This window comes from Capricornis sumatraensis, chromosome 9, assembly GCF_032405125.1.
Source record: "Capricornis sumatraensis isolate serow.1 chromosome 9, serow.2, whole genome shotgun sequence".
NCBI classification, from domain to species: domain Eukaryota; kingdom Metazoa; phylum Chordata; class Mammalia; order Artiodactyla; family Bovidae; genus Capricornis; species Capricornis sumatraensis.
In genome coordinates, this window is record NC_091077.1 from 21,818,515 (window position 1) to 21,830,958 (window position 12,444).

The 12,444-nt window shown below is 38.8% G+C and overlaps 1 protein-coding gene across 1 annotated transcript in view; it reads right to left on the reverse strand.

Annotated features, from left to right (window-relative positions):
• Positions 1-12,444, reverse strand: part of RAD50 (RAD50 double strand break repair protein) — a 113,126-nt gene that overhangs the window by 38,853 nt on the left and 61,829 nt on the right. The window contains exons 12-14 of the mRNA XM_068980088.1: positions 8,076-8,251; positions 7,342-7,579; positions 1,366-1,555 (exon numbers count right to left, since the gene is read on the reverse strand). Of these exons, the coding sequence (XP_068836189.1) occupies positions 1,366-1,555; positions 7,342-7,579; positions 8,076-8,251 (604 nt within the window). The remainder of the gene's footprint in view (positions 1-1,365; positions 1,556-7,341; positions 7,580-8,075; positions 8,252-12,444) is intronic.

The following is a 12,444-nucleotide window of genomic DNA, read 5'->3' on the forward strand; positions in this document are numbered from 1 at the left end:
TTCGCATGATGTACTCTGCATTTAAGTTAAATAACAGGGTGACAGAATACAACCTTGATGTACTCCTTTCCCAATTTGGAACCAGTCCATTGTTCCATGGCCAATTCTAACTGTTGCTTCTTGACCTGCATACAGATTTCTCAGAAGGCACAGGTAAGATGTTCTGGTATTCCCATCTCTTTCAGAATTTTCCACAGTTTGTTGTGATCCACACAGTCATAGGCTTTGGTGTAATCAATAAAGCAGAAGTAGATGTTTTTCTGGAACTCTCTTGCTTTTTTGATGATTCAGCGGGTGTTGGCAATTTGATCTCTGTTTCCTTTGCCTTTTCTAAATCCAGCTTGAACATCTGGAAGTTCACAGTTCATGTACTGTTGAAGCCTGGCTTGGAGAATCTTGAGCATTACTTTGCTAGCATGTGAGATGAGTGCAACTGTGCAGCAGTTTGAACATTCTTTGGTATTGCCTTTACTTGGGACTGGAATGAAAACTGACCTTTCGCAGTCCTGTGGCCACTGCTGAGTTTTCCCAATTTGTTGGCATATTGAGTACAGCACTTTCACAGCATCATCTTTCAGGATTTGAAACAGCTCAACTGGAATTCCATCACCTCCAATAGCTTTGTTCCTAGTGAAGCTTCCTAAGGCTCACTTGACTTCACATTCCAGGATGTCTGGCTCCAGGTGAGTGATCACACCATTTTCATTATCTGGGTCACAAAGATCTTTTTTGTATACTTCTGTGTATTCTTGACACGTCTTCTTAATATCTTCTGCTTCTGTTACGTCCACACCATTTCTGTCCATTATTGTGCCCATCTTTGCATGAAACGTTCCCTTGGTATCTCTAATTTTCTTGAAGAGCTCTCTTGTTCCTTAATTTTATGCTTAAGTTAATTTAAATGATGAAAATAAAAGGCACCTTCCCAGGTGGCTCAGTGGTAAAGAATCTGCCTGCCAATGCAGGAAACACAAGAGACGTGGGTCTGATCCCTGGGTCGAGAAGACCTGTCGAGAAGGAAATGGCAATCCACTCCAGTATTCTTGCCTGAAAAAATTCCCGTGGAGAGAGGAAACTGGTGCGCTACAGTCCATGGGGCCACAATGAGTCAGACCCAACTGAGGACGCAAATTAAAGGAAGCAGACTAAAAAAGAAAAATAAACATAATTCTCCTAACTTATGGATAAAAAGAACTAAACTCAGAAGTGTAAGTTAAGCAGTTACTTCCTGAAACTACCTGAAATTCAGAATAGGGAACTCTAAACACAATTTGTACCAGAAAACTAGCTACTGAAACACTCACACATCATTTTCAAACCACCATGAAACAAGTTTTATTCTGCGTTAAACTGCAGTAACTGTACCTGGAGCCTCTCCATAATTGTAACATCTGTCAGACACACTTTAGCACTTTCTTCTTCAGGTATAATTGCACCCAAGAGTGTTTCCTGTTCTTCTATGTCATTCTTGAGGCGCTGTATGTCTCTGTTCACACTCTGCAGTTTGTTTCTTAATTCTGGTATTTCCTTCTCCTTCAATTCAATTATGCTTTGCCTTCACAGAAAACACAATTAAAAATAAGCAATGTAATGTTTCTTCATAAGGAGATGGAGGTTACGTATTTTTTGGCAAGAATACCATAGAAGTGATGTTGTATCCTTCTACGGGCACATGATGTCAGCATGTTACTCTTACTTAGTAAAGACAGTGTCAGCCAGATTTATCCACTGTAAAGTTACTATTTTTCTCTGTGTAATCAATAAATACCTAGGAGAAATGCACTGAAGACAATGTAAACATTCTGTTTTTCCTCAAACCTTTGTCCACTGATTTTAGTACCTATTGAGAGATCTTCATAGCAACAATTTTACCATGCTGTCTGCCAAACTGAAGGATATTTTACAAATTACCAGACCATACTCATCAGAAGTGTCAAGATCATGAAAGACAAAGAAGAACTATGGTAGACCACACAGGAGCCTAAGGATAAATATTAATAACAAGGATAATACATGCAACGTGGAGATCCTAAGTTGGATCCTGAAATAGAAAAGGGATATTAACAGAAAGACTGCTAAAATTCAAATGTGGTTTGTAGTTTAATAGAATTATACCAAATTTAATTTCTTGATTTTGATAGCCATATTATGGTAACATAAATTGTGAACATCAGGAGAAACAGGGTGAAGGATACATGTGAACTCTCTGTACTATCTTTGTAAATTTTCTTTAAGTGTAAATTTACAAAATAAAAAGTTTTAAAAGTTTAAAACTTTTAAAATAAAAACTTTAAACATTAAAAAAATGAAGGATGGAAGAAAAGAGGAAGGAAGGAAGGAAACCATTCAGTCAAATGCTATATGGGTTTATGGTACAAAAGTTGTTGAACCCACTTTACCACTGCCACTCTAGCTAATGAGTTATCACCCCTGTGGCAGGTACTGGCCCCAAACCTGTTTTTGTTAATACCTCGGAAACGACAAAACTTGTATTTAATCTGAAAAATAAAAAGCTATTAAGCTTATTTCAGAAAAGTTTTAAATTCTTAATCAAAATCAAATTAGTATGATAAACTGATTTCTAATGAGAATCTTATCATAAACTAGAAACTCAAGCATTAGCTTTACACTGTTATTACTTAATGATTTTTTAGAAGTCCACACTATGACCAAGAAATGCCAACCAACCAATCTGTGGCAACAAAAGACCTGTAATCTTTTACACCAGAGCAATGGAAAACTTTCCCAAATAAACATTAACGTATTCAGATTACGAATAATTCATGCTCACGTTACTTCCTGATGTTATGGACCAGAAGTTATGTGCCCGCTACCTGAAAAGTGACAAAGTTACAACAGCCTAATAACAATCAAGCATTCACTTGACTGGGTCATCTTCGTGGAGAACTACAGGCATCCATTAAATTTTAACCCCATTTTTACATTTGCATACACACACATAGACGTGGTCTCTGTAAAAAAATAGCAGTAACACTATGACCAATAAAAAAAAACAGCAGAAGTAACACTATGACAGTTTCTGGGCCCAGGCCTTAACACATTTGCTCTTAGAATACTTCCTGCGGTAATCTAGCCACTATGCTGCCAAAAGCCCAAGACACAGGTGGAAGCCACATGAAGGCGTTCTGTGTGACGGCACAGGCAAGCCCGTGGCCAACAGTCAGCATCACCGCCAACCATATGAGTGAACCATCTGAAAGCCCAGGCCAGCAGAGCCTCAGATGAGCTCCCAGCCAACAGTCAGCATCATCGCCGGCCATATGAGTGAACTATACTGCATGTCCAGGCCCACAGAGCCTTGAAATGACTGCAGCCAACATGTGACTGCAATTGCATGAAATACCCCAAATAAGAACTACGTAGTTTTAAGCCCAATTATCCCACAGAACCATGGAAGATCATAATAAATTACTGTTGTGAGGTACCAAGTTTTGAGGGGGGTTTGTTATGCAGCAATAAACACATGGAACTACAGTTACTAAAGTTCTCATTCATTCAGCAGATAGTTACCAAAATTACAAAACACAAAGAATAACGGAGCCACAACAATGATTAAGATATGTACTTTACTCGGACAAAGGGAGCTGTGTTGGCAAGGGTCCTAAAATATTAATACAGTGTTGATTTCTGCTCTTCATAATTTATCAGTTTGACACAGAACTACATGTACTTTCTACCAAGTTCTAATGTTATCTTTCACTTGATGTCTTTAAGATCCTGCCTTATTCCTTTTCATTCTCAAATTATTGCTTTTGTCTCCATATGACATGCTCTCTGTAGCCCCTAATGATCTGGTTTTTATTCTTGATGATTATATTAATTATCTATCACTACAAAACACAACACCCTAAAACTTAGCAGCTTAAAACACAATAGCACTTATTTAATACCACAGATAGGAGGATTAACTACTATCTGGGTATTTTTGACTCAGGGTATGTTACTGAAGGTGTGGTCAAGCTGTGAGCTGCAGTTATCTGAAGGTATTACTGCTGGAGAATCTGCTTCCAAATGGTACACTCACTCATGTGGTTGTTCGAAAGCCTCAGGTCCTCACCAAGTGGGTCCCTCCACAGGGCTGCTCACAACACAGCAGCTGGCTTCCCCCAGATCCAAGAGAAAGAAAAGGAGAGCAGGAAGCTATAGTGTCTTCTATAATCTGATCCTCGAAGGAACATGTGATCACTTCTGTTGTATTTTACTGGTTACACATCCTGGAACCCATCCTGGAACATGAGGGACAACTATGCAAGAATGTGAATACCAGGAGGCAAGGGTTGCTGGGGACCATCTCACAGGCTGGCTACCACAAAGCACATCTTCCTGCATCTTTCCTTCTCCTTTTCCTCACACTCCTCTTCAGTTTTCCAAGTCAACATACCCTCCTCATTTTTCGCTTTTAGAGTTTTTCTCACTTTCATCTATTCAATGTAGCCCTTACAAATAGCTGTGAAAAGAAGAGAAGTGAAAAGCAAAGGAGAAAAGAAAAGATATAAGCATCTGAATGCAGAGTTCCCAAGAATAGCAAGGAGAGATAAGAAAGCCTTCCTCAGTGATCAATGCAAAGAAATAGAGGAAAACAATAGAATGGGAAAGACTAGAGATCTCTTCAAGAAAATCAGAGATACCAAGAGAACATTTCATGCAAAGATGGGCTCGATAAAGGACACAAATGGTATGGACCAAACAAAAGCAGAAGATATTAAGAAGAGGTGGCAAGAATACACAGAAGAACTGTACAAAAAGATCTTCATGACCAAGATAATCATGATGGTGTGATCACTCACCTAGAGCCAGACATCCTGGAATGTGAAGCCAAGTGGGCCTTAGGAAGCATCACTATGTACAAAGCTAGTGGAGGTGATGGAATTCCAGTTGAGCTATTTCAAATCCTGAAAGATGATGCTGTGAAAGTGCTGCACTCAATATGCCAGCATACTTGGAAAACTCAGCAGTGGCCACAGGACTGGAAAAGGTCGGTTTTCATTCCAATCCCAAATAAAGGCAATACCAAAGAATGCTCAAACTACCGCACAATTGCACTCATCTCACACGCTAGTAAAGTAATGCTCAAATTCTCCAATCTAGGCTTCAGCATTACGTGAACAACTTCCAGATGTTCAAGCTGGTTTTAGAAAAGGCAGAGGAACCAGAGATCAAATTGCCAACATCCACTGGATCATCGACAAAGCAAGAGAGTTCCAGAAAAACATCTACTTCTGCTTCATTGACTATGCCAAAGCCTTTGACTGTGTGGATCACAATAAACTGTGGAAAATTCTGAAAGAGATGGGAATACCAGAACACCTGACCTGCCTCTTGAGAAACCTATATGCAGGTCAGGAAGCAACAGTTAGAACTGGACATGGAACAACAGACTGGTTCCAAATAGGAAAAGGAGTACATCAAGGCTGTCTATTGTCACCCTGCTTATTTAACTTATATGCACAGTACATCATGAGAAACGCTGGGCTGGAAGAAGCACAAGCTGGAACCAAGACTGCGGGAGAAATATCAATCACCTCAGATATGCAGATGACACCACCCTTATGGCAGAAAGTGAAGAGGCACTAAAAAGCCTCTTGATGAAAGTGAAAGAGGAGAGTGAAAAAGTTGGCTTAAAGCTGAACATGCAGAAACCTAAGATCATGGCATCTGGTCCCATCACTTATGGGAAATAGATGGGGAAACAGTGGAAACAGTGTCAGACTTTATTTTTGAGTGCTCCAAAATCATTGTAGATGGTGACTGCAGCCATGAACTTAAAAGATGCTTACTCCTTGGAAGGAAAGTTATGACCAACCTAGATAGCACATTCAAAAGCAGAGACGTTACTTTGCCAACAAAGGTCCGTCTAGTCAAGGCTATGGTTTTTCCAGTGGTCATGTATGGATGTGAGAGTTGGACTGTGAAGAAAGCTGAGCACCGAAGAATTGATGCTTTTGAACTGTGGTGTTGGAGACTCTTGAGAGTCCCTTGGACTGCAAGGAGATCCAACCAGTCCATTCTAAAGGAGATCAGTCCTGGGTGTTCTTTGGAAGGACTGATGCTGAAGCTGAAACTCCAGTACTTTGGCCACCTCTTGAGAAGAGCTGACTCATTGGAAAAGACTCTGATGCTGGAAGGGACTGGGGGCAGGAGAAGGGGACGACAGAGGATGAGATGGCTGGATGGCATCACCGACTCAATGGACATGAGTTTGCGTGAACTCCAGGAGTTGGTGATGGACAGGGAGGCCTGGCATGCTGCGATTCATGGGGTCGCAAAGAGTCGGACATGACTGGGCGACTGAACTGAACTGAACATTAGATTAATTTTCCTAAAACACATTTTTCAATAAATCCCTGAGGATGGCTCCCCATCACCTAAAAGACTGTAACTAGGAACGAACATAATGCAGCTCTGTCTTCCCTACTTATGGGAATCAGTCACTACAAGTAGGTTCTCAAACTCCAGATAATGTTTCTACTGCAGCACATGTCTCACTCTTCCCTGTCCTATATACACACTGGTCTAATTTCCCTCTTCCCTTTCCTTCTCTTAAATGAGTCAAATCAACTTTTCTGTGCTTTACATTCCTCCTCCTTCCCTCAAAATTCTACTCATTCTGTAGTCCACTGGCTTCTTTCTTCCTAACTAATGCATTCGTTTGAACCAATTAAGTTCTTTATCAAGTCTAGCTTTCTACATTTAATTATGAGCGCTTTTTTTCTTACAAAGATCATCAGCTCCATGAAGGTCATGTCTTATTGGTCTCTGTGACCATTTTTTGCTCTGTGTTCTGGGAAATACCAAGGCAATCTTCACACACTCTCTATTTTATGTATAAATAGACCATCATCTGGATTTCTTATAGAAGAGAGGGAAAAATAAACAATAGAAATCATCTGTAATTCATTCTTTCTGGAAATGAGAAAAACGTAAGTATAGTTTAAGATTTGTCTCTTAAGGGGGGGCTTTCCAGTACTTTAATTCTTTTGCTGGGTTTAGAAAGTGACACATCAGCCAACAGTCTGAAAATTTAAAAATTTCTGCCCTCAACCCAAGTCTCAGGAATGAAACACACACACACACACTCACAAAGAGTAAAGAATGTATCCATCCTGTGAGTAGTTTAAGAAACAAACTTATTTTGAAACAAAACAATTCTTTCTTATTACATAAATTAACAGGAAAGGAACATACTGGCTTAGATTCCTGACTTTAACCTTTATTCATTCAACTCTTGCTTACTGAATACCCAGCCTATGCTAGGAGGTAGACAGGTATCTCTTCCAGTGCTGCTGTGCAGGCACGGTAACAGGAAACTGCTATTCTCACCTCATGGGCACTAGTCCCAGCATTTCATCACGCCGCTTTTCTTTTTTCTTTAACTCTGATTCTGTCGACTTGAGCTTATCTGGAGCAAGCCTCAGCTTGGACTGCAAATCACTGATGACTTCTTGTAATTCAGCTTCTGTCTGAAAACCTCTTTGACAGACAGGGCAACATGACTGGTTTTCATCCGTCAACTGAGTAATGAACTGGGAATAAACTGCCGTAGCTCCAGCCAACATGGCTATTTAAAAAACAGATATATATATATATATATTCTCAGTGAGATGCATATAAAATATGGTTTTGTTAATATATTTCTATCCTTTTCTGTAAATACATGATACTCTTCTTGCTTTACAAACACACTATGAAAGAAATAAAAATTCTGACATTTAAATCTTCTCAAGGGCACAATACATTCAGATTTATATACTTTCTGGTTAACACAAAAAGTATAACAAAACTTTATAGAGCTTGTTATGTGCCAGACACTATAATCTCATTTACTCCTTCCCAACATCCTGAGGCAATTATGTCCTCAGGTAATGAATCTGAAGTATAAAAAGTTTTAATAATCTGTCCAAAGTTATAAACCAAGTAGGTTGTAGAACCAGAACTGAAACTTGAGCCACTGGGCTCCAGCACCAAGTTTTTAAATCTCCCATCCTTAATAGCTACCTGTGAACAAAAATTCAAAAACATGAAAATGCCCTGATAACATAAAGATGGTAACTTACCTCGTTGTTTTGACGATTTTTCAATTTCTTCTTTAAGTCTGTCCAAGTCACTTTCAAAATCCTGGCTGCCACAGACATCAAACAGTTTGTCTTCATAGCTGGACAATTGCTCTTCCTTCCTTTTTAGCTCAATATTTATATGATTTTTATTTTGCTCAGCTGAAGCTAGTTCCTTGCTAAAATAAGAAAATAGATTACAATTTTAAAATATGAGAAATGAATTCAAAATGTGAAGGCAGATACAAGACAAACTCTGCCAGAAACTACGACAAAAGTCTGCTGCGACCAGGTGCCTTTTCTTTTTTAGAAGTCATGGCAACAGTCCACTGCTGCCTGCACTCTCCTCCTATAGTACACCGACTCACTCTGGCCAGACACCTGCTCCCAGAAAAATGTGAAAAGACCGAATTCTGCTTGGTCTGAGGCGGGATCGTGGTCTTAGATCTTGCATTAAGAACCTTAGCAAGGAGAATATGTTCACAGATCAACTGGAGGGAGATTAGAAAAAAGGAGAGCATTCACTTAACTCTGTGTGAACCCTTTCAAAACTGTACTTCCATTCCTCCAGTAAAACATTTTTCCTTTGTTCCCTCTTTGTTGCTGTCATCCAATGAGTTGGCCAAAAGGTTCTTTTGGTTTTAAAGTAAAAATAAAAGACATTTTTCATTTTCACCAAGAACTTTACTGAACAATGTATTCACTGTTTTGTTCCACTACCTTCTGCCATTTTCTAGGCAACTCATAATTCCATCTTCCAAAAACTTTATTGTTTTGAGCAAAGAACTAGTTGTTCCAGGTGCCTTTTATGGTCTTCCAAAGAACTGAAATTTTTTCCATTAAGAGAATTTCAGTTGGTCTGATTTGCAGCTGTACTTGTTGGAATTGTTTGGTTTTTTGGAAAGAGTTAATAGTAGAGGACTCACTTCCAATCCCACCATATACACAATATCAACTTCTTTGGATGAAGACTGGTCTTTGGTATGTGGTTGGTGGTGTTCACTTTCCTTGACCCACAATCTCTTCCATTCCACATTATTGTACAGTATCCACTCTTCATTGCCTGTCACAATTTCTTTTAAAAATGGAACTTTTTGTTATGTTTAAGTAGAGAAATGCATGTGGAAATATGGTCAAGAAGGTTTTTTTCACTCAATTTATGTGGAAGCCAAACATCAAATCAATTAACACAACCAAGCTGGTACAAATGATTTTCAGAGCCTGATGTGGATATTTTGAGTATGGCAGCTACATCCCATACGGCATAACACTGACTATTTTCAACCAGAGTACCTTCTCTATATATGGCACAAATCTTTTTTTGTGTTTCAGTTGCATTTTTACTTTTCTTGAAATAACAAAGCATAATATGTGAAAATGTTGCTTTTCTCTTTCATCTTCAATACTAAAATGGCTACACAAAATTCACCAATTTGGGGATGTTTTATTTATTTATTTATTTTAAAAAGCATGCTGACGGGACAGCTGTCATACTACAATCTAACAAAACTGCTCTGAATGAAGTTAAAGACAACTAGTGCTACCAGAACCACCTTAGAGGAAAAACCAAACAAACATCTTGGCCAAACTAATTTTTACAACCTGATCACTCATTCCCTCTCATTCATCAAAGACTCTGCTCACTAGTACAATTAATTTTCACTCCAACTCTTAAATATCATCCTAGCCAGCCTCCATGCCCATACAAATCAAGGGTTTTTGATTTACAGGTTTTGATACATTAGGTAAGCCATGTAATCAATTTAATGTATCATATTCAGCATATTTTGAAAAACTGAACATATTATGTAGAATATATTGGAGTGGACTGAGTATAGTTAGTATTGGTACTATTTTAAGAAATCTGTTTCAGATAAATATGCATGCGTGCACACATGCCTCATCTTGATACTTTCCATTGTGAGTTGCAGCAAAAATCTGGAAAAAAATAACATGCAGATGATGCTTTCACCATCCTAGCCATTGAGCATGCTCATTAAGGTCACTATTTTAACAGCAGCACATACATTTGGGATCCTCCTTGGAAGAACAGTTTCTCAAGGCAAACCAGACAACACTCCCCTCTTGCTCTCACCCTGGCTCCCTGGGCATTTGGTTCTCTTGCTCCTCTTCCTCTGCCTGCCAACAGTTTAAATGCTGGGTTTTCCAGGAATCTGACTACAATTCTTTCTCTTCTCTTTGAATAACTCCAAGTTGACATGTACTACTGATGCCAATATCATCTGCAAAGCGACAACTTCCAATCTACTAAACCTCAAACTCTAATATTTTATTCCCTAACAGACATTTCCACAAGAAATACAAATTTAACATGGCCAAATTCACCATCTTCCTCAAAAATGTGTAGGATTTTTCACCCTCCTATCTAAACACCACTCAAGGTGATATTTCAAAAAAAATTGATCACTGTTTTTAAACTGTGGAAAAAACAAAATTTAACGCCTTAGCCATTTAAAATTCTACGGCATGGTGGTGTTAACTGTATGCACATTTTTGTGTAACAGATCTCTAAAGCTTTTTCATCTTACAAAACTGAACTCTATACCCACTGAACAACACACCCCACCCCACCCTGCCCTCATCCTCTGGCTACTCTGAACCTCAAATATATATACTTTCTGTATCTAAGAGTTTGACAACTTTGAATACTTCATGTAAGTGGAACCATGTAGTACTTTTTGTGACTAGTATACTTCACTTAAGATCCTCAAGGTTCATCAGCACACAGAAGAATTTCCTTCTTTTACAAAGATAAATAATATTCCATTATACATTATCAAATTTTATTTATCTATTCATCCATCAATAAGCATTCAGGTTGCTTCCACCTGTTGGCTATCGTGAATAATGCTGCAGTGAACATGGACTAACAAATATTTCCTTGAGATCATGTTTTCATTTGAATATATACCCACAAGTGCAACTGCCCAATCATCTGGTTATTCTTTTCCTAATTTTCGAAGAACCTCCAAGGTTTTCTACGGTAACTGCACCATTTTACATTCCCATGAACAGTGCACAGAGCTCCAATTTCTCAACACTTGTTTTCTGGGTTTTTTAAAAACTTATTTAATCGAAGTATAGTTGATTTGCAGTGTGTTAGTGTTAGCTGCACAGCAAAGTGATTCTGTTATATGCATACCAGTCTTTCATTTTCTATTCTAGGTTATTATAACACACTACTGTACTCCCTATTGTTCTGATACCTGTCATCCTAACCGGTATGGAGTGATATATCACCATGGTTTTGATTTGCATTTCCTTAATGATTAGTGATTCTGAGTATCTTTTTATATGCTTGTTGGCTAGTTGTATATCTATTGGAGAAACTGCTCAAGTCCTTTGACATTTTTTAATCTGGGTATTTGTTTTTTCATTACCAAATTGTAGGAGTTCTTTATATATTCTGGATATTAACCCCTAACTGTTATATTTATTGTTCATATTGTTCATGGAAAAGGCAAAAAGATATGACACTGGAAGATGAGCCCACCAGGTTGGTAGGGGTCCAATATGCTATCGGGAAATAGTGAAGAAATAGCTCTAGAAAGAATGAAGAGGCTGGGTCAAAGTGGAAATGACGCTCAGTTGTGGATGTAACTGGTGGTAAAAGTAAAGTCTGATGCAGCTAAGAACAATACTGCATAGGAACCTGGAATGTTAGGTTCATGAATCAAGGTAAATTGGATGTGGTCAAGCAGGAGATGGCAAGAGTGAACGTCGACACTTTAGGAAACAGTGAAGTAAAATGGATAGGAATGAGCAAATTTAACTCAGATGACCGTTATATCTACTACTGTGGGCAAGAATCCCTTAGAAGAAATGGAGCAGCCCTCATAGTCAACAAGAGAGTCCAAAATGCAGTTGATGTTGGTGTTCAGTTGCTTAGTCGTATCTGACTCTTTGCAACTCCATGGACTGCAGCATGCCAGGCTTCCCTGTCCTTCACCATCTCCCGGAGTTTGCTCACACTCATGTCCATCGAGTTGGTGATGCCATCCAACCATCTCAACCTCTGTCGCCCCCTTCTCTTCATGCCCTCAATCTTTCCTAGCATCAGGGTCTTTTCCAATAAGTCAGCTCTTTGCATCAGTGCAGTACTTGGGTGCAATCTCAAAAGAAACAGAATGATCTTGGTTTCCAAGGCAAACCATTCAAGATCACTATAATCCAAGTCTGTGCCCCAACCTCTAATGCCAAAGAAACTGAAGTCATACAGTTCTGTGAAGACCCATAAGACCTTCTAGAACTAAAACCAAAAAAGATGTCCTTTTCTTCATAGGGAATCGGAATGCAAAACTAGGAAGTCAGGAGACACCTGGAGTAACAAGCAAGTTTGGCCTTGGAGTAC